This window comes from Populus trichocarpa, chromosome 9 (assembly GCF_000002775.5).
Source record: "Populus trichocarpa isolate Nisqually-1 chromosome 9, P.trichocarpa_v4.1, whole genome shotgun sequence".
NCBI classification, from domain to species: domain Eukaryota; kingdom Viridiplantae; phylum Streptophyta; class Magnoliopsida; order Malpighiales; family Salicaceae; genus Populus; species Populus trichocarpa.
The window spans coordinates 9,491,739-9,513,759 of record NC_037293.2 but is presented as its reverse complement, the minus strand read 5'-3'; the positions used below and the strand labels follow the sequence as shown (position 1 = coordinate 9,513,759).

Here is a 22,021-nt window from a genome sequence, read left to right as displayed (position 1 = left end):
TAGTTTGTCGTCTGTGGTTTTCTCCTTTGCATCAAACGACATGTATCCAAGCTTAAAAGAGTTTAAGGGCATTTCAGACATGTACTTACAGAGGACCTGGGAGTCGTCAAAGACAAGAAGAGCAGTGACATCATCCCATGTGGTTAGGCTTGTGTAGCAGCGTAGGGTTAACATTTTGACAGGTGTATTGCTCCTACTCATTCTGTCGACGACTCCATATTTTCTGTGTAAGCCAAAGGCAAAGGAAAAGCCAGAAAAAAAAATAAATTAGTGGATCAGTGCCATTTATCTTGTCATAGAACCCAGTCGGTGTGGATATACTTTGGTCCAAAAATAAATAAAAGAAAAAAAAATCTTGAAATCATCTGTAATTCCCTCCCTATTTTTGGCAGCAAAAGGACATTTTCAAAGTGTTTGAGTTTGTCGGTAATAATTACTTTCTAGAATATTCTTTAAAAATGTATTACAGTAATTTTTTTTATATTTAAAAATTTATTTTTAATATTAATATATTAAAATGATTTAAAAACTAAAAAATTTAAACACTATCAAAATTTCTGTTGACACTGTAGCCTACAGAACATCAGTCAATTTTTTACCCAATGCTTTGTTTATTTTTGTGTCTTTCGCTCTGCCTCTAATCGAAGCAAGGTCCTGGAACTCTAGTTAAACGTGCCCCTTCAAAATAATTCCCACTAGAGCAACCGTTAGAATCTTTTTGTTTTTTTTTCTTCATCTTTGGGGGGGTATGACCTTCAATGTTGTTATTTTATTAATTAATTAATTGTTTTTTACCATGTATATGGCACTCTACCCAAAATAAAGGCAAGAGGCTTTCCCCAGCAAGTATTGTTTTTTTGACTAGAAAAAAGGAGCTTTGCATGGTTAGGCAATGGTTAGCCCACCAAACCAGTCATTTCATATCAAAACAATCTTATTGTATTTTTTCCTTTCCTTTGACCTCTACCTTTCAGCCCTTTTAAGGTCCCTTCACCTTTTCTAAATGCTTCTCTCTTTTTAGTTCTAACAGACCACCAACGCCACTGTTAATGTCTTCTCTAGTGCAGAATGTGCTAGCTAGCGCTGGCTACGAGCCCTTTCGTTTTATGATTGGAAAAATAAACACAATATATAGCTGATGAGTATCAAAGGAGGATCACTTTGCATCCATATTTGATACAATTCCCAGCTTTTCAAAAAGTATAATCTTTGCACGTGTTGCAAGTACTTGAACAGGAGAATCATGGGATTGAAAACCCAACGTTATGAATGAAATAAACATTATACTTCAATTATTTTCAGTATCAAAATCATTAAATCACTATAATTAGTCGATAAACATGGTCCTGTTGCATGGCAGACATGACACAATATATAATTTGAATATTTGATGATCCCCTAGTTAGGTTAGTAACTTGATCTCTATATATATTGTTATTGTATTCATGCTTTCTTCAAAGTTAAATGGCATACAAACCAAATGAAGTGCAAAGTTTAAATTTCGTTAAAGCTCAAATCCCATGAACTCTAATTGCTATATATACAGCACAAGTCAGTAACCTCTTTGTTTCTTGTCTCTTTCTTCCTTTTGAATCACTTTTAAGCATCACCTCTAAGATCTTACAAGGTAAAGCCATGAACTGATCATTTGCTTCTTTTCATGCAATGCTAAAAGCCCACCATAGCAAAAGCTTCAAAGGTGGCATTGCTTTCTAAGACAAAGGGACTAGTCAAAAACTGACAACCCCTTTAAGCACTATCTATTTGAGACACTATATGTATAGCACTTATCCATAGGCATGTTATATTTGCATCATACTTGCTATAGTTTTATGCTACATGTCAATAAAACAACTGGTTTTTGGGGGCTCGCATAGATATAGCTAAAACCCGACTTTGGTTTTTCGAACCACTAGTTTCTGCTCAGCTTTTGAAAAAAAGAAAAAAAGAAAAGGAGCCCATTTGCATGACTAGTCTCTCTCCATACAAGGTGGTTCTTTTGTTTATAAACAGAGTTTATTCTGTTATCATTTAATGTTTTTTGGACGTTTCCTTCATGAAGTGTATTTTTCTTTGCTTAGTGCATGTCAATACTTTCTGGTAGTATTTGCCATCCATTTAATGCTCTCTCAGAAAATCCTCAGCTGTGGGGTCTAAAGACAACTTATTTGCCTCAATGCATGTAGTGAAGTGTCGGGCTGGTTCAACTTTTAAACAGTTCAAGTCCATGGAGGTAAGAGTTTCAAGGCACAAGCATTCTAATAGGTAGCTTCACAGTTTTCTTTAGTAGTAAAATAATCATTATTGCTGCTAATCTTATTTTATCCTTCTGAAGGCGTGCTAGGACTGGAAATCATAAAAAAGATGGTTTCTGGGAAGAGATAGAGCTGAAATATTCTGTATCTAAATATTAATATTGGTGCAGCTCCATGTCCATACCTTTAACATTTTTAGGCTAGCAAATAAGTAGCTTTCTTTCTTAGGTACGACTAGGAACACTTTTCTTGCTGAGTCTATGTTTTACAATTATTTTTCGGTTTTAAATTTCTGCTATGGTACAAGCCTAGAAGTAGAAGTTATAGTATATGATGGTTTCTGGTTATGGCTATCAGTTGGTAGCCTTTACTTGTTGTGACTTCATAATACTATTGGTGTAGCTTCATGCCCATACTCTATACTTTTTTTGGCCCAGCAGATACTAGCAGCTGTTAGATATATGGCTCTTCTGCAAGTGATCTTAGAAATAGATCTCTATTAATAGAAACCATGAACTCATTTTTTCTTTTGCCTCCATTTTTCTTTCTAGTCAGTGAATAATCATCAAAGTCTCACACACTTGTTCTGGTTGTTCATGTTTAGCTGCTGATGGACCATGTTTTAGGGTAAAAAACAGAAGAACTTATGCTTCTTCGATGTCTTTTGCTATCTATCATGATCAGTTCTGTTCTTTTCATTGACAGTGATCCATGTCAAAGAAAATTTGATGTTGCTAAACAAGAACCAAACAGCATCTTTGAAGATTTTTGTCACCTTAAATCGGTAAGCCTTTACTGGTTGATTTTTAGCAATAAACTATCTGTAGTCAGTTTACAAGTATATCTGCTTCTGTTAAGGTTAACTTTGCTTGATTGTTAATTTTGTTTCACAGAAGAAAATGGGACAGCTTGAGGACTGTGTTGAAGTCAAGAAGAGGCAATTTCCTAACACAGAGGTTCAAAATTCATTAAAGCAGGAGGTGGATATATTTCTTGACTTATTTCTGTGCTAACTGTGTAAAAGCTTTAAGAAATTCATTAAGATTGCTAATATCAGTACTTGCTCAAGAACCCTGTTTATTTCTCCTCTGTAAAAGTTAGTTCCTTTCAAGGAAGTCTCTCTAGATGCTTTGCTCTTAACTTTTAGCTACCCATTGCAAGTTTAGACCAGAAATTTGGTCAATCTGCAGAGGAAGCTATGAACACTTGTAATTTATATAATTCACCAGTGCTTGAGAAAAACTATCCAACAGTCCACAGCTGAGAAGAAAAAGGACAAACAGAGAAGAGTCTTTGTTATTTTTTATATTCTAGAATGCAACAATCTTTTCACTTACTGCAAGTTGTTTCCTCATGCAGATTTTAGATCTTCAAGACCGATTGCAGGACCAGGTTTTGGTGCGCCGTGCCTTGGAGAAGGCATTAAGTAGTAGGTCTTTTTCCCATGATATCATGACTGATAAGTCAATCCCCAAGGTAAGGTTTCTTGTTGTAAATCACATAGTAAGTTACATTTTGCTAATGCATACATATCTGCTGCTATGCTTAAATGCTTTGCCTAGCTGTTTCCCTTTCTCACCTTAGCAATAGGCTGAGTGAAACTGCTTCTAACAGCAATGCGACATTCATTTTACTGAAATTGCAGCCCGCTAAGGATCTGATGAAGGAAATTGCAGTATTGGAACTGGAAGTAGTGTATATGGAACGATATCTTCTCTCACTGTATAGAAAAACATTTGACCAACAAGCATCATCTCTGTCAACCAAGGATGAAAGGGAGGATGAGAGATTCAAAATGAGTTCAGACGCACATAGAGGAATGTTTCCAGCAGTTCCTAGAAATGATATCGTGTCAGTTAAGGACAATTCCACTGATAATGCAAGTCATCTTACTTCACTAACCAAGGAATGCAATGGCACTTGGGGACTGGAAAAACTGTTAGATTCCAGCATTCATCGATGTCATTCCTCAATATCTCAGCGGTCTATTGGAACTTCTCCTCCAACGCGATCTATAGTCAGAGCCATAGACTCATACCATTCTCTCCCACTGTCAATGCTGGAGGTAACTTGATTGATTTGAAGTGTTCCTAGCAATCATTCCTGCAAAGTTCCTTAAACAACTAAACTTTGGTAAAAACTAGTAACTTTTTGTAAATTCTGTTCTCTTTCGTTTTCTTTTCAGCAAGCTTGGAATGGTACTTCAAATGCAACCAGTCTAGCAGATCATCTTGGAACCTCTATTCGCTATGGTGTAGTAGAGACGCCGAACTGGCTTTCTGAGGAGATGATCAGGAGGATCTCAGCCATATATTGTGAACTTGCAGACCCACCTTTGATCAATCCTGATTATGCTTCCTCACGTATTTCAGTCTCTTCATCACCAAACGAGTTTCCATCACAAGGCCATGGTGACATATGGAGCCCCCAGTACGGGAACTTTTCATCCTTCAACTCATCAATTGACAATCCTTTCCATATTGGAGCCTCCAAGGAATTCAGTGGACCATACTGCTCAATGGCCAAGGTCCAACACATTTGTAGAGATAGTCAAAAGCTGAGAGATATTCAACATAAGCTGCAAGATTTTAGGTGAGTTCAGTGACCATAGCTGACAAAATGCACTTTGCACCATGTGGTCTAATGCTACTGTTGGTTAATCCTGTTTCAGGTCACTTGTCTCTCAGCTAGAAGGGGTTAATCCTAGGAAGATGAAACACGAGGAAAAACTAGCGTTTTGGATCAATGTGCACAATGCACTTGTGATGCATGTGAGGTTCTAAAGCTCATTATATATCCTCAAGATTCTACTCTGTTTTGTTCCTTTTTGCAGTTTTACTTCTAGTCTCTGAACTAATGCATTCCATTGCATTATGTTGCCCAACAGGCATATTTAGTATACGGCATTCCACAAAATAATATGAAAAGGATGTCCTTAATACTCAAGGTGAGAAAAACTTCACCGCACATCTTCAAGAAGAAAGCATGTATAACACCATTTAAAAGCTGTTGTATGTTTCAGGCAGCATACAATGTTGGGGGTCATACAGTTAATGTAGACATGATACAGAGTTATATTCTGGGATGTCGGCTTCTCCGTCCAGGACAGGTAAATATGCTTCTCTGAAACTTCTATTTAACAACATTGCCTGCTAGTGTGGTTTAGTTTCAGTTTTAACAAAGGTTTCCTAATAATGATGGCATATATCTGGATGCAGTGGCTGTGGCAGCTATTTTCTTCCAAGACAAAATTCAAGGTTGGAGATGGAAGGAAAGCTTATTCTATTGATCATCCTGAACCTCGCTTGTATTTTGCACTTTGTGCAGGAAGCTATTCTGATCCTGCGGTATGTTCCATTATTCATGATTTGTATGCCTGCTTATGCTCCTCATTGAAGCAATGAATTGCGATTGTTCAGGTTCGAGTATATACTCCTAAGCGAGTGTTTGAGGATCTGGAGGCTGCAAAGGAAGAATACATCCAATCAACATTCATTGTACATAAAGAAAAGAAACTCCATATACCAAAGATTGTGGAGTCTTTTGCCAAGGATTTGGAACTTTGCCCTGCCGGTTTGATGGAAATGATAGAGCATTTACTGCCTCATTGTTTGCGGAAAAGAATTCAGGAGTGTCGGCACAGAAAACTTGGCAAGAACATCGAGTGGATTCCTCACAACTTCGCGTTTCGCTATCTGCTTTCCAAGGAATTAGCCTAGTTACCTCATTTCCATCAGCATGGGTGGGATTACATGTGCTGGAGCTAAGCAGCAGTTTTATTTTTCAACTTATGTTTGCAATATAATGTGGAAACGACAGAAGAATCATAACTGAAATTCATGGTCAACTAGGCAGTACCAAGTTGATTTAGACACCATATTGAAGTGTCTATCTTAGAAGAATGATGATCAAATGGCTTTATGATCAGAAAACACTCCAACTGCTTGAGCTTATATGATCAGCAATCTTCTTAGATCAGCATTGTTGTGATTTGGCTGTCATTCCACTTCTGTTGTCTACAAAATCCATGATGATGCAAGAGAAGCAAAAGTTGATAGAATGGTTGTTACTACTTTGTGTAATATTTATCCATATTGTGTAACATTTTGTGAAAGGAATGTCTCAGCAGAATTTAATATTATCAACAGGAAGTATCTTGATAGCATGTCACATAACAACTTCACCATCTTTTATCGATTTCTTTTTTTTTTTACAACTTGACATGTTCTATGCAGCGTGTAACATATATATTAATTTTTTAAATATTTTATATTTGAAAATATATTAAAATAATATTTTTATTTTATTTTTTAAAATTTTATTTAGATAGTGGATCAATCTCTGCTCCAAACGGTGGCTGCACCCCAGCAACCAGTGTCTCTCCTCTTTTTGACCAAGTGGAAAAGAAACAAAAAGAGGGAAGAAAAATTGAACACAATCTCACCTTTCTTGCTAGCCTTATCCGAGAGAGAAAAGCTACCTCCCAACAAATATGAAGGAAAGGTTTCAAAGGTGAGAAAATATGGGTGGGTGGGATTTTCCAAATTCATGGTCAAAACGACGAATGCACTGCTTCCAGTTCTTGCCCTACGATATCAATAGAATCAAACATGATGGAAATAGAACTATAAGATTTTATTTTATTTTATTTTATTTTTGTGAGTTAAATAAATTGAAAAAACAAAAAGGGCACAAAATCCTTGCTCCCGTGTCACATGTGCACGGTGCACCACAGGTCCATGGCAGTGACACCTTTTCCCTCAGCCACACAAAGCATCTTTTCTTGCTCCCTTTTCTTTGATGCTAAATGCTCTACATATCCTTTCCTTTCCTTTCTCCAAATAAAAATTTGTTATTTTTTTTATAAATATATCAATTTAAATGTAAACAATTTATTTAAAACCTAACTAAGAAAACTCAGTTTTCATACGGCAGAGTTGGCAAAGAATAGATTCGTTTTATAAAAAAATATATAATTTTTTATATAAATATACCAATTTATATATAAATAATTTATTTAAAACCTAAGAAAACTCAATTTTCATACGGGGGAGTTGGCCAAAAATAGCTAGTTAAAAGAAAAGTCAATACATAGATCTATGGTAAGACTTGAATAGTTGAATCTCACAAATCATGTTAAAAACGTTCTAAGACTTTTTATTACTATTATAAAGTCGAAGATTTTTTTTTTTCGTGAATGAAATGCATGGTTATATATATATGGATTTTGAGAAAACAAATTCTTCACGTTAAATTCTTATACAAATTGAAGTGTTAATTTATGAATGGTAAAATATAAGCTGTATGAACCATATATAAAAATTGTTTCTGAATAAAATTATATATATATATATATATATAGAAGATTTTCATAACATGAAATTTGTTTACTTTGGTCTTGTCTTGCACCGGTGGAAAGCAAAAGAAAAGAAAGGGAAACAGTGATCTATCTCTTCAGAAAGCACCAGGATCACTTGCGCAACGCAGAATGGCCCAAACCCAGCACCCCTTTTTGGCGCTTCTGCCACATATAACAAAACCCTTGAAAAATAAAATATCACCTACAAACCCCGAGGTTCTCTACTCTTTTCAGTGCCACCAAAACCCACGTAGAGAAAAACAAAAATGGAAGATGAGGGAATTGAAGCAGTGTTGGCTAAAGCTACAGACTTGAGATTCAAAATCAGTAATTGCATCCATAAAGCAACCACCAACAACATTTCCAACAACATAAAGAATCAATCTTTTGAAGAAGAGAAGCAAGAGAGTGACGGTCTTGAAGAGCAAGGAGAGAAGAGAAAGAGTCCTAAGAATTCGGAGTTTCTTGATGGGGTTTTATTGAGTGAAGCAGAGGAAGGAGATGATGATGAGACTGAGAGGCTTTTGCGTATCCGTGATGCTCTCGAGTCCCTTGAGAACCAGCTCTCTAACTTGCAGGTTTCTTTTCATTTTCTATGACTCCAATTTCTCTGTTCTTGTTAAAGTTAGGGTTTTTACGCCAAAAACCCCAACTTTGTTGACAATAAGAGTGTTTTTAAGAAGAATATACAGTACCCATTTGTTTGTTTTTGATAAATAATGAATGAGACGTATAAATTGGGTTTTAGGTTCATTGTGGAGACCATGTTTTGAAGTTTATGTTTTGTGCCCAAAGGCAAAAGCTTGAGCATGAATGGGAGTGAGTGAGTGAGAGGATTTGGTTTCTAAGGTTTGGGCTGATTTATTGTATTTTTCATATCTTTTGGCTTTGGAATCAGCTTTTCTTGCAAAATTGCTGTAACGAACTTATTCACGTGATTGTTACTCATCAATTGGAAGCTGAGAATTTTTGTGTACATGAAAGCAGAGATAGAATTATTTTTATCATCTTGGATTGATGTTAACATTTTCAATTTTTTCCAACTTTATCACACAAATTATGCTTTACTGAGACTGAAAAAAGCACTTCCATTTAATGGAACTAATTGTTTGAATGCCCTAGTTCTCTTGATACTATGTTGTAAGTACTTGAGCTTGTCTTTACTATATTCCTCATGTAAATCATTTGACCTGTACCTACTATTCAAGATTGTAAAATGCTAAAGATTACTTACTGAATTCTTACTAGTGTTTACAAGTTGCTACAGCTGTGAAATATCATACACTAACCACAATGATTTCATTGTTCCTGTATGTTTGTAGTGGATTTCCTTGCCAATGACAAGGACTGTGACATATCACACACTAACCACAATGATTTCATTGTTCCTGTATGTTTGTAGTGGATTTCCTTACCAATGACAAGGAGATGGATTTGTTTTAAAACTGATTTTGTTGGCTGTAAAGAAAACTTTAGTTACTACTTGAATAATTTCTGCCAGGTCTTGATGAGTATTCGATTTCAAATCTACTCAGTCGTGGATGCCTTGCGTCTAATTTGATGTAGTGACTTGTAAACATGGACAGGGGTGTGAATTATGTGTGGGTGTTAGTCCTTCACTAGAATGTGCTCTATCTTCACAGGGTTTTTGCTGTGCATATTACGAACTAGTAAAAGGACAGGGTATAAAATTTTGAAGGGGGTGTCAGGCTCGCACGAACAATGATGTTGTAGAATACTTGTATGATCTGATAAATCAGTTTTGTTCATTTCTGTTCTGTGAGCCTAAGAAAATCTTTTGTTTCATGAACTGGTCTCACTTGACATCCTATAAATCTTCTCTTCATCTTGCTTTGAAGTGGGATATTCCAATCATTTTTTGCACTCTTTGACTTTTCAGCATACATACATTCTCTTCTTTTTGTTTCTTTAATGTAATTTCCTTCATCATGTGTGCATGCACTTGTGTGCTAGTGCGGGTGGAGATATTGTGGTGGCATGGAGAATATTGGTAGTATAAATAACTTGTGATTGACAATGAAGAGAATGAGGTAGTAAACTTTTTCAGTCCAAAGTTTATTTGTATGATTTATGCATATGGGAATTATCCAAAATCAATAGATAATACCTTTCTTTATCCAATGAAAGGACATGTATAGAAACAAACTTCTTTGAGATGCAATACATAATGGTTAGGAGCTCTCTAATTGTTTCCCTCTGGTGGCCAGGCTTTGCAGCAGCAGCAACGTTATGAAAAAGAAGTAGCCCTTGGTGAGATTGAACATAGCCGCAAGATATTACTGGATAAGCTGAAGGAGTACAATGGGGAAGACTTGGAAGTAATAAAGGAAGCCTCTGCATTTGCTGGGGAAACTGTGGAGCATAACAATGATCTCTTGCTTCCTCCATATCCTAGCCGCCTTCCACAGTCCTTGATTTTAAACAATCGCCATCTTTCCCACTTTCATTCCACACACAAGTCCAATGGGATAATAACTGGTGAAGCAAAGAGGTATCAGGACGAGTCAGAAAGCAATCAGGTGCAAACTGCATCCAACTCAAGAAAAGGGTTGGGACACATCATCAGTGCAGCAGCCAAGACTGTGATTACCCTTGTTGGTGTAATATCAATGTTAAGCTTGGCTGGTTTTGGACCTGGCATTGGAAAGAAAAATGTTCCTCTCAAGGTTTTAGGCTTGTGTCGGCAACCAGCAGCTGATGAGAGGAAACAAATTGTTCAATGCCCACCTGGGAGAATCATGGTACAGGAAGATGGGGAAGTTCGCTGCGTCGTGAAAGAAAGGGTGGCAGTTCCTTTTAATTCAGTGGCTGGAAAGCCTGATGTAAATTATGGGAGTGGATAGTTTCATAATTGGTGTCTTATCTTTATTCTCTCTTTTCGAAAGTTTTGGTAGATTTATTGTCTATCTTTTTTACACTTTCATTCTTCATTATAGTGAATGAAGAGTTTCCTTCAATGACCTGTAGTATTCACGATACTCGCAAGTGGTGCATATGCATGATCTTTATTGCAGTTGATAATTGGAAATCCTGTTTTCCAAATCTGAGAAGCCACGTTAGATTCTAAATAAAATTGGTTGCTTCACAAATTATACAAAAATTCCATTCGTTGCAGTCCTTGGCTTTTTCTTCATGTTGAAATTAATTGTGATGATCAGGAGGGCTTGCTGGCGACAGTTGACAGTATCGGTTATGGTTTCTCTTTGAATGCCAGTGTCTCCTTGAATGAGCCCTGGAAACGTGAACAGCGGAAAGTTTTGGCGACTGTATGAACTATGGTTTCTCTTTGAAGGCCTTTCACAGGGGCCAGACTTGAATTGGTTCTGCGCATCTGGTGAGGTACTAAGTTTAATGTCAGCCCAAACTTTTTCAACCATCTTCCGAAGGGGCTGAAGCTCTTGTTGAGCAGTTACAGATGCTTCAAATTTTAACCCCCATATTATACACGTCCAGGCTTTTTCTCTGAATCCGGATTCCTGTGCCGGCATGGGACATGTCCAAAATAAAGCATGTAACTATGTAAGAGTCGCTTCTTCAGTCACCAAGTCCAAATCATGGTTGCCATCTTTCAAGAAATACACTGTCCCAGGTCATGCACTGTACTAAAATGACGCCACCAGATTAGAAAAATAATCTTGGCTCCACCACAACCTGAAAGGTTAATATTTAAATTTCTTTGGTTTCAGCCAAAGCCAGGGTTTTTTTTTTAATAACAGAACCTAACTGATGAAGCTGCTTTCTATTGATCTATGTGAGTGCTTCAAAGCTAACCGATTTCAGCTGTTTATCATTTCCTCCCAAGTTCTTCTTTGTCTCTGTTACTAAGTGTTCACCAGATGATGAGTCTCACTATCAGCACTCCTACTTCAAGGACTACTACGATCCTCTCTGATGGTTAGTATCTTTTGCCTTCCATCTCTCTCTTTTTTGACTTCTTTACCTAATTTATTTTGGGAAAAACTGAAACTATAACTTACAGATACAGGCATCAAGAAATGTGACATAAGAGATGTCTCTAAGCATTATGTAATACAAAAATCTGGTCCAAGATTCTTGCATCAGCAATCCATGGAGTTATCATGGGTCAGGAGAGAGGCAGCACTACATGGGCTTGTATGCAGAACTCCAAAATATTCCAGAAGTAGCTTCCTTTTTCATTTTTTCCTTTTCCCTTGTTATATTTTCTTTGTTTTTGGTATTCATTGTATGATCTGGCTATATACAAAGATTTGGAAAGGATGTAACTGTGTAAGATTAGAAGTTAGTGCATTTAGTGAAGATCCAGAAGCTCTAATGGTCAAATCATGGAATTCCATGAAGAAGAATGCTGGAGAATTGGGCCTGAAGTTTTTCTTGAGGTGAATATTATTATTCTTGATCATAGAACTAACTATACTCTTAAGAATTTTTTGTAGAAGTTCTTCTGCTAACTTACTTTAATACCAAGTGGGTTTGGGATTTAATCTTGAGTATACGTTGAACGTGATTGTTTTGATTTGCAGAATCTTTGAGATTGCACCACTGCAAAGAAGCTGTTCTCATTTTTGAAAGATTCAGAAGTTCCTTTGAAGCAGAATCCAAAGCTTAAACCTCATGCCGTGACTGTCTTTGTTATGGTCAGTCTATTTGTTTATCCTATCTACATAACTATTTCAATTACTTCCGTACTATATACTTACTAGAAATATAGTAGTCTGGTAAGCAAAATAGGCACTGCTAGGTTTTTAAAGGAATCACAGCTTGTGAAGAGCTCAGATTTGATGTCTTAACAAACTATGGGATATATCACAAAAGGAAAAAAAGTTAAAAATAAAATTTCTGTTGGATTAAGCTTAAGTTGAAGGTAGAGAAACACAACACCTGGCTTGATTAGGATCTGGATAGATAGTTTGAAATAACTCATATAGATAACTTGGATGATGAAGATTCTGACAACGAGAACTAGGCAGGCTATGGAGGCATGACAATTATGTGAGTTGGGTTTTTCATTTTCTCAAACCTGCCTAAAGAAAGAGTGCTAACTTCTCAAAAATTATTTCAAAACAGAATGAACATTGCTAGAAATAACTTGAAAGCAATCAATCTCCGATATAAACCATGTCTTGTGTAAGTGTGATCATTCTCTTACTGTGTCCTGTTTAAGTACTCTGACTTAAACCATGTGCTATCCTGCTTGTTAACAATGTCTTTAGATAATTCCTTGGAACATAAATTAGAAGACCTAAATGCCAGAAGGAATAAAGAAATTCCGTATTTGGTTTGGGACTTGAACAATGAAGGCAGTTTGATCCTGTAGACAAGGAAGTCACAATTCATGAAAGGAGAATCCCAAGGCTAAGTCAAATGCAGTATGAAATAGGAAACAAGCTGCATTTAAGTGCTTATTTCTTCTCGAGCTATCTTTGAAATAGCGAATGGATGAATTTTTTTATTGAAAGTGTTAGAATAACTAAGATTTAAGCATGCCCCTTGCAGACCTGTGAATCAGCAGTGCAACTCCGGAAGGCTGGCAAAGTCACTGTCAAAGAGTCCAGGAGCTACTTATTTGAAATACGGGGTTGTCGATGAACATTTTGAGGTAACAATGCAATTACTAATTAACTCTTATGTTTAAATTAAGTTATCAATCTATTCATTAACCAACCCTAATAAAATCAGTAACATCTTTTTTACTTAGGCAGCAGAACATGATTTGCTTAACTAATTATCCACAGAATTCATGGGGAGAAGCTTATGACCTGCTGGTTGCTGGTATAAAAAATGAAATGAAGCCCCCTTCACAGACTCCTTGAGCAAGACCTTGGGAGGGAGACATTATATCTGATGAATTAAGCTTGAAATTTTGTCATAAAAATGTTCAAGTAGGGTTCTTTGATCATCCTGTATTAGTTGTTGAATAAAACGGTGAACCAAGAATGTATCAGAATTGGTCATTCTTTTCTGTTAATGTTTTAGCTATCAGAAGACGTCATTTTTCACTCTGCATATCTAATTCTGCTGTACTGTTTTCTTTGAATAACATGGTGAACGAAGAAGCTATCAGAATAGGTCATTTTTTTCGTGATGTTTTTCCTGTCTCAAACCCCGTTGTAGCTTGTTCTTCTTCCAAATGCCATAGTTGCTGATGACACTGCCATAGAAGTAATGCCGACTACACTGTTACAGTATTTGAAAATGTTGCCAATGAGCATGTAGCTCAACCGTCCGGCATCCATGTCCCCTCTACCTTGTAACCAAAATCCAAAAAAGAAAGTGTGAGAAAATGCAACCATTGGATTTCACATCAATATATGCTCCCCAAATTTGAACGGAATTTACAGATAGTTCAAATCCTAAATATTGATATACAAATTATTCTAATTTGAAAGTCAACTTTCACTATCAACACCCTTCACATATCTATGAAGCTAGCAAACACTGAAGAACCAGGTTCAGTAGTTTTGTGCACTGGATTTACACGGAATCATAACCCTGTTTATTAAAATCAGCCTTCAAAACTGAAGAAAAAAGAGGGGAAAAAACTGAAAAATCAAGTGGGAAAGCTGTTGAACGAGTGTCTGTGGAGAATTTACTTCTAGGATCTCCATTAACAATTGAAGAAAATTTCAAATTGAATAGTTGTAGCCTGTCGAAGATATACTAGCCATTGGTCAATCCCATTACAATGCCAATCCAAATTGATAATTAAAACCACGTACTTGACGCCACAAACAACCTGGCCTGGCCCCTGGTTTTTGGACATTTGGTTGCTGGTAACTTTTGTAAATTATTATTATATTCCCAACAAAATGGCTTTCCAAAGCCGCGAAGAGTTAATCTCATCTTCTCTGAATTTGGCTATATAAATGAAAAGCTATCCAAGATGGGCTCAGAACACCAATCCCATTTTTATAAAATCACCAACCTGTCAAATTCTAAAACACCGGGCCACCATGAGTACCTCGGAGTTCAAGGGTTTCACAGAAGAACAAGAAGCTCTTGTTGTGAAGTCATGGAGTGCAATGAAGAAGAATGCTTCAGAATTGGGTCTTAAATTCTTCTTGAAGTAAGCCAATCTTGTCCTTTTAATATCCTCCCGTGCACCAACAAGTTCAGGTTCAACACTGCATTTTCCATATGTTATAGTACAAGTTGTTTACTGTTGCATTAATTGATGTTTGCAGGATATTTGAAATTGCTCCATCAGCACAGAAATTGTTCCCGTTCTTGAGAGACTCAAGCGTTCCTGTCGAGCAGAATCCAAAACTCAAGCCCCATGCCATGTCTGTCTTTATCATGGTAATAACCCACCTTTTATATAACGTTGATTCTTTGTCCATCACCAAGTTCCATGGGTTCATTGCCTCCAAAATCTTACACTAAAATATCTTGTACCGTGTGATATTGCAGACTTGTGAATCAGCTGTGCAGCTAAGGAAAGCTGGGAAAGTAACAGTAAGAGAGTCCAGCTTGAAAAAATTAGGAGCTGTCCACTTCAAAAATGGTGTAGTTGATGAACATTATGAGGTATAACTGTTAATAATCAAGCAGTGATCAAATTAAAACTAAGTAGCAATATAATTCATTGATCTAGAGCTATGAAATAAAACAAAAAACACTTTATTTTTGTTATGGGAACAAATCTGCCCACTTTAAGAACTAAACTAGTGTGCATAAACCCTGTTTTATTCAACTTTGCCTACGTAAATGTTTGCACAGGTAACAAAGTTTGCCTTATTGGAGACAATTAAGGAAGCTGTACCTGAAATGTGGTCACCAGATATGAAGAAAGCATGGGGAGAAGCTTATGATCAGCTAGTTGCTGCTATCAAGACAGAAATGAAGCCCTCTTCCTAGGTTTCTTCAATGAATTAAACTTTGCAAAATTAAGCATTTGTGCTATGCTAATCTTTGTTTACTAATCCGGGTGTCTGGGAATGTTTTCTCATCATGTATTTACTAGATTTTTGCCCGTCCTTGGCAGCGGGTATGTTTGAATAAAACTTATCATATTTTCATAATCGTGTGAAGAATCCATGAAGCTATATATCAATCCAATTATACAGATGTTGTGATTTTTTATCAAATATAAAATCCCTCCTCAAAAAAAAAAAAAAAAACCTCAATTTCTGTCACAAAAGGACTATTTTGTTTTTTAATTTTACCTCGTTGCGCTTGTAATTTAAACAAAATTTAATATAATTTTAAAAAATATAAGTGTTTGATAAAAAAAAAAACTTCCTTGAAAAAAAAAACAGATATAATATCTTGAAAAAAAAACACAGCTAAAAGCTTATTATAAGAAAATCATGTCTTCGTCTGCTTCTAAATCCAAATTACTATGGAGGTTTAATAACCTGCTAGTAGCTAGCTAATACCAAAATTTCCTCTGATCTTTCTCTTCGATGTGATAATTTTTACAAAGATATTTCAAAACAAAAAATCAAAAGTGGACCCAAATTTTTTTTTAAATCTAAGTCAATCCAATTCTTAACTTAAAAAAATAATAACTCAAAAAATATTATTTTAATAAAAAATAAAATTTTTAACCCACCCGGTCCAACTTCAGGAATCACAAATCACAACAGAATTTTTAAATGAAGCTGAATTGCAAGGCTCAGATATAGTTTAGCTTCTTTTTTTTCTTTCTTTTTTAATATTCTGGCCTCCAAGATTTCCAATGGTTTTTAGTAATTTCATTGTACTTCAATTTCAATTTTATCTTATTAAATAATATTTATCTAGTTTTATTTATTAAAAATAAAATAGTATTTTCAATTTAATCTATATATAATTCGTTTGTATTAAGATTAATTTAAATACTCATAATAAACTAAATTACTTTAATAATCTTCATATCTTTCAACGTTAATTTTTGAAACTCAAGTACTCTACATGAATTATAAAAAGAATGTTATATTTTTTTTCTTATCTCTGTTTCAGCGTTAAATCAACTAATTAATTATTGGACTTAATTATTTATAAGTTGTTCATCTACATGGCTCTTAAAAAAATCCAATTTTACTTATTACGAGATTTTGTCCGCTTATTACAAAGTTTTAGATTCAAAGAAGAGCAGTGCCATGCTCTTTCTTAGCAGCTGTCGGAGGCACCTAATAATCTTTCTACACTAGTTGTTATCACTATTTTTAAACAATATCCTCCATGACAATGATTTATAATGTTTGGTAATGAATTAAAGTACAAAAGGTCTGCTTTTTTTTTCCTTAGATACTATTTATTTTTCATTCTAAAAATATTTTAAAAAAATAATTTTATTTTTATTTTTTTACTTCAAATTAATTTTTTTTAATATTTTCATATCATTTTGATATGTTGATATCAAAAATAATTTTAAAAAATTAAAAAAATAATTATTTTAATTCATTTTCGATTAAAAAATACTTAAAAAAACCACCACCATAATATTCTCAAATACAAAATTGGAACAGGGAGGAAAGTTCGGCTGGAGATAGCTCAATTGATGGGCCTCAAAATTAATATAGAAGCAGGCTACATGCATGATATTTGATTTAAGCGACCTCCACAAATCCCATGAATTAATCTGGAAAGCAAAAGCATTAGATTTTTATATTAAAAAGCATATACAATCTTATAAATAAAGCGCAAGAACGCCGAAGGACAAGGCTCCTGCGGTATTTTATCCCTCCAAAGCTGCAACAACTATTCCATTGCTTTAGATGCATCTAAAGTAGGGCTGATCTAGCATTACAATCTAGCTATAGAAGGTGGAGGAAACCCTATCGTACGCCATTAATCACTCTTTTCTACACTCTAAAATCGATGAAAGAAAAAAAAAAGTTCGTTTTCATTAATTCTGTGATTTTGGTAACCAATTCGCGGATTGGGTCAATGCAACCGGAATCTTACAACACCATTCATCAGTGGCCAGGATTTTTGGGTCACTTCTATCCGAATACGGCAATATTGTTTTGTTCGGCGTAAAACCCATGCTGTCCGACTGAGCAAGAGAAGCACTAGCTTTGCTGGCAAGTGCACATAATTCTTGTAAGGATAACGGGACATTTGACTTGGATAGTGGCACGAGGAAATAAAGCTGACCCAATTGTAGTTCCTCGTCATCTGGCACTTGAGGTAGGTGACAATCAATGTACATGGATTCTGAACTGCAGAGAAAGCTTTTGGGGTTCAGAGAGAGTATATGGCTGGCTTTGATTGGTTGCCTGAATTCTTGTAGCCTTCCATCTACGTGAATGATTTTGGCTGTGGATGGCCAGTTTAGACCACCACCACCACCACCAACCTTTTTTGTGTATTGAGGTGATGCACAATTGCCCATCTTCTAGAGAGAGGGGGGGAGAGAGAGAGAGAGGAAGGATTTTTTATTTTTTTTGAACTGAAGAGAGGTCAGTAGAATGATGAATTGGGTTGTCCATCGAAGGAATCAACAAGTGATTTATACAGGGCGAGAAAAGGCATGGGCGAGAATATTCTAAGGTCAAGAATATTGACCCAACAAAAGTGATTTAGAAACCCTTTGGGAACGCGGTGCAAACCGCGTTCCAAAAAAATTTAATTTTTTCTTGTTAAAATTTAATATGATTTGTATGTTTTGAATCGTTTTGATATGTTGATGTCAAAAATAATTTTTAAAAAATGAAAAAAATATCATTGGCATGCATTTCGGCACGAAAAGTTATTTGAAAAGCAACCGCTACCACACTGCCAAACATATTCTTAAATAGGGAAAGTATTAACTAAAAATCTTTAACGCGTGGAGAATTCACGGTTCAAAACTCTCACATGGAACTTTAAATAATTTGTTCTCAATGCTTTTTTTTTTCTTTTTCTTTTCTTATTGGATCAAATTATAAACTTATTTATTGGAGAAAGGTGAAATTGAAAGATGAAGGACTAAAGTATATAAAAAACATGGAAGGAATTGGTGACTTTAAAAAATTTGGATGAAATGTTTATTGTAGTCCTCATACTTTTAAAATTATAAATATGGAATCCCTTCAATTTTCAAAATCTAAAAGTAAAATCAATAATGATTTCAAACTTTATTTTTTTTATTTCTTGGCCCTTGATTTGAGAGAAACTCGCTGAAATCCAGTGCTACAGAGAGAAAATTCTTGTTAGCACCGATTCCAGCTACAAAAACAATTAAAATTGATGTTAAATTGTTTTTGTTTGATGATGGGAGTTCATATTAGGTATTTTTTTCCCTTGAAATTACCTAGAAAAGCAGCTTGATAAGATTTTTTATTTCGAATTGATTTCAAGTTTTGTGATGGTTTTTTAGGTTTTTTTAGAGCATAAATGAGTTTATCAAGTTGTCCATGATGTTTTCTAGGTGTTTTAGGTAAAAAATGAGTTGAAAATTTATTTTTTAGGTCGAAAAAACTTTTGCCTTGTTTTTTCCGGCCATCGTAATGGCTAAAAACTAGGCAATATCAAATGACGGGTCATCTATTTTTTTTTCAAAAACATTAGATCGAACAACATGTCATCCGCTCTATAAAAAAAAATAAAGGCCCAAGCACGCGAGCCTACTCTTGCAAGCCCATGCGCAGGCCCTTACTAGATAGGCCACGCATGCTGGCCTAACTTGCCAAGCCCAGTAGCACTTGTTTTTTTTTTAAAAAAAAAGTTTTTTTAATTAATTCTTTTTTATATGTATTTTTTTAAGATAATTTTTAAATTTATATGTAAATTAATAATCATTCTTTGTTTTATTTTGTTTATCTAGAATCTTTTGAATAACGGTTATTTTATATGCATTTAATGTTTTGAAAGATTGTTCTAATACATCTATAATTTTTTTTATGTTTTGTATATATGAAATTTATTTAAAAAAATTAAAAATATTTATTTTTGGATAATATTTTTAATATGTGTAACCTTGCCTAATGTTTTTTGTCTTTTGTTTTATTTAATTAATTTCATGTGTGTCTATTTTTATTATTATTTAATTAAATAAAAAATTAATTTTTGTGAACAAAGTCGTTAAACACAACCATGTCAAAGATCCGAGTAGCGAGGCTGAATATCTTAATCTATATTTGACTCTTAATTTTGTTAATTTTAATTTTTATTTATTTATTAACATGTATAGTTCTCAATTAATTAATTTTATTAGATGTATATATAAGTTTTTTTATTTTTACTTTTTATTTTTTATATAAAAAGGACGTTGAAAAATATAAAAAAACTATATATTTATTTTAAAAAAAATCTGACTCGTTACAAAATAGCGGTGAAATAGCTAGTAATGAATAAAATTTGTGCCACTATATTTTGATATGGTTAATTAGCATAAGCAACAATTATGACACGGCGTTGTGTGGCTGCCGAGGAGAGATCTGCCCACATTTGCAGAGTTCATATATATATATATATATATATATATATATATATATATATATATATATATATATATATATATATATATATATATATATGAATAGGAATGTTTAAAAAAACCGAAAAATCAATTAAACTGAAAAAACTAAAAAATATATATATTTATAGAGTTTTTATATATATATATATAAACACACACCACTTTTCCACCAAGTTCTTGTAATTATTCATCGCTAGGATCTTGAAGTATTAGAAATAGTTTCTATGCTACTTTTATTTTTCTTATTAATGTATTGCAAGTTAGTGTAAATATGATGAACAAAATAACTTATAATCGTTTACAAATTAATATTACCCGCTGCAAAGCGAAGGGCTAAAAGCTAGTATCTACAAAGGATAATTTATTTAAAATAATGTGCGTAAAATTATCATTTAATTGGACTATTTGGTAGTTTATAATTCAATCTTGATATTGCAAGATTGTATAATGATAATACAAAGAATTAGGGGTGAATAAAAAAATAGAAAAACTGATTAAATTAAAAAAATAGAAAAAAATAATTGAAAAAACCAAACTATAAAAAAAAAACTGATTAAACCGATTATAGCATTTAAAAAAATATTTGGTTCGGTTCGGTTTCGGTTTTGGTTTCATAAGCCTGAAACCAAAAAACTTCAACCGAACTGAACCAGTTTAGTTAAAAATATAAAATAACCGAACAAAAAAAAAATCGAATCGAACCAAAACCAAATCAATCATAAAACCTATTACAAAGTCTAAAAAAATCACAAAACAATATAGTTTTTGTTTTTTAATATAAAATAACCGAACCAAACCGAATAAAAAATGGTGGGTTGAGTTTTAGTTTTTAATATTAAATAATCAAACCGAACAGAATCAAAACTAGTCGATTGGAACTGGTTTCGGTTCGGTTCCGGTTTTATTTTTTATATTTTACAAAATTTTAATTTAATTATTTTTACAGGTAAAAATTAAATCTAACCAAAATGATAATAATATATCCCTTCATCATCAATGTCAATATCTAAGAGATTAATATGATTGGATGTTTATGGAAATTCATCGAGCTTTCACAGTGGCAGTTCACATTACTCTCAACGCGGTTACTCGGTCGAAGTGATCATAAGGGTATGGAAGGTTTCCTTCTAGGAAGCCTCGAGGTCAAGGGGAAAAGGAGCAATAAGTTATAGGAACTAGAAAGAACAATTTCATATCTCTTGACTCTGTGGTGCTTAGACTGACTTATCATCCTTTCACATTTCTTTACTGTTCTTGGGACCATAGCCTTGGCGTTTTCTGTCTCAATTATTAGCCATCTTAGGCAAAATGTCCATTTCCCATCTATAAATGTCACTTTCATTCTTTAACATACATGCTGGACCATTCTACAGACGGATGAGATAGTTTCCTCAACCACCATCCGTGTTATTATATCTTAACTGATCATGTTTTGAGTTTGCTCCGTAATAATCATGAGTTTGAGTTTTTTCAAAAATCACCAGAGGTTTACATAACCGTTAACTTCAGAACCCGTAGAATTAGTCGAGATGCATACGCGCAAGTTAGTCCGAAAATGTTAATCTAAAAAAAATTATTTGAAATTATTAATCGGGCATGCTTGCTAATGTTTAAAACTAGTATATTAATTAGTAGAAGACAGTTAGTATTTTTCTTAGGAGTAATTGTGATAGAATGTGCCAATTATGTATAACAAAATTTACATATTGCTGCTTGTCTAGACCATGAACATATATACTGATATTATGCATGGCTTTGGTATCCAACCAATTCACCTATCATATCTAAGACTCAAGGAAACCAGTTGTTTTATTTGTTTTACAACTCACAGATTAATATTGTTTGAGATTTCTATAAAAGGTTCCCAGGACTTGATTCGTGTGATAATGTTAAGCATGGAATTGTGTTGAACTTCCAGAATTCGAACCAGCATATTTGACAGCCTGGCCATTGGTTCAATTGGAGGACACTAAAGGGCCGATTGTTTTATATTGTGGTATTCGGGAGCACATTTATTTG

General features: G+C 34.3%; 3 protein-coding genes and 1 pseudogene across 7 annotated transcripts; all 4 read left to right on the top strand.

Moving 5' to 3' along the window:
* The first annotated feature begins 2,094 nt into the window (after positions 1-2,094).
* Positions 2,095-6,420, top strand: LOC7456400 (uncharacterized). Of its 5 annotated transcripts, none has more exons than XM_002313035.4 (11): positions 2,095-2,233; positions 2,961-3,039; positions 3,149-3,235; positions 3,615-3,731; positions 3,901-4,320; positions 4,441-4,847; positions 4,927-5,026; positions 5,143-5,202; positions 5,278-5,364; positions 5,474-5,602; positions 5,675-6,420. In XM_002313035.4, exons 3-11 carry the CDS (start codon positions 3,155-3,157, stop codon positions 5,972-5,974), a joined length of 1,701 nt encoding a protein of 566 aa, XP_002313071.2. In that variant the 5' UTR covers positions 2,095-2,233; positions 2,961-3,039; positions 3,149-3,154; the 3' UTR covers positions 5,975-6,420. The 5 variants fall into 5 exon arrangements, with proteins under 5 accessions (XP_002313071.2, XP_024464332.1, XP_006379226.2 ...); XM_024608564.2 differs by having other exon boundaries at positions 2,144-2,265; XM_006379164.3 differs by lacking the exon at positions 2,095-2,233 and adding an exon at positions 2,281-2,483.
* A 1,236-nt stretch (positions 6,421-7,656) lies between these two features.
* LOC7456401 (plastid division protein PDV2) lies at positions 7,657-10,592 on the top strand. Its single transcript, XM_002313036.4, has 2 exons — positions 7,657-8,192; positions 9,843-10,592. Exons 1-2 carry the CDS (start codon positions 7,881-7,883, stop codon positions 10,476-10,478), a joined length of 948 nt encoding a protein of 315 aa, XP_002313072.4. The 5' UTR covers positions 7,657-7,880; the 3' UTR covers positions 10,479-10,592.
* Positions 10,593-10,806: 214 nt separating this feature from the next.
* LOC7456402 (non-symbiotic hemoglobin 1-like) lies at positions 10,807-13,699 on the top strand (annotated as a pseudogene).
* A 794-nt stretch (positions 13,700-14,493) lies between these two features.
* Positions 14,494-15,635, top strand: LOC7456403 (hemoglobin-2). The gene is made up of 4 exons (XM_002313038.4): positions 14,494-14,680; positions 14,799-14,913; positions 15,025-15,141; positions 15,334-15,635. The coding sequence occupies exons 1-4, from the start codon at positions 14,568-14,570 to the stop codon at positions 15,469-15,471; spliced, it is 483 nt and encodes a 160-aa protein (XP_002313074.1). The 5' UTR covers positions 14,494-14,567; the 3' UTR covers positions 15,472-15,635.
* The last annotated feature ends 6,386 nt before the right edge of the window (positions 15,636-22,021 follow it).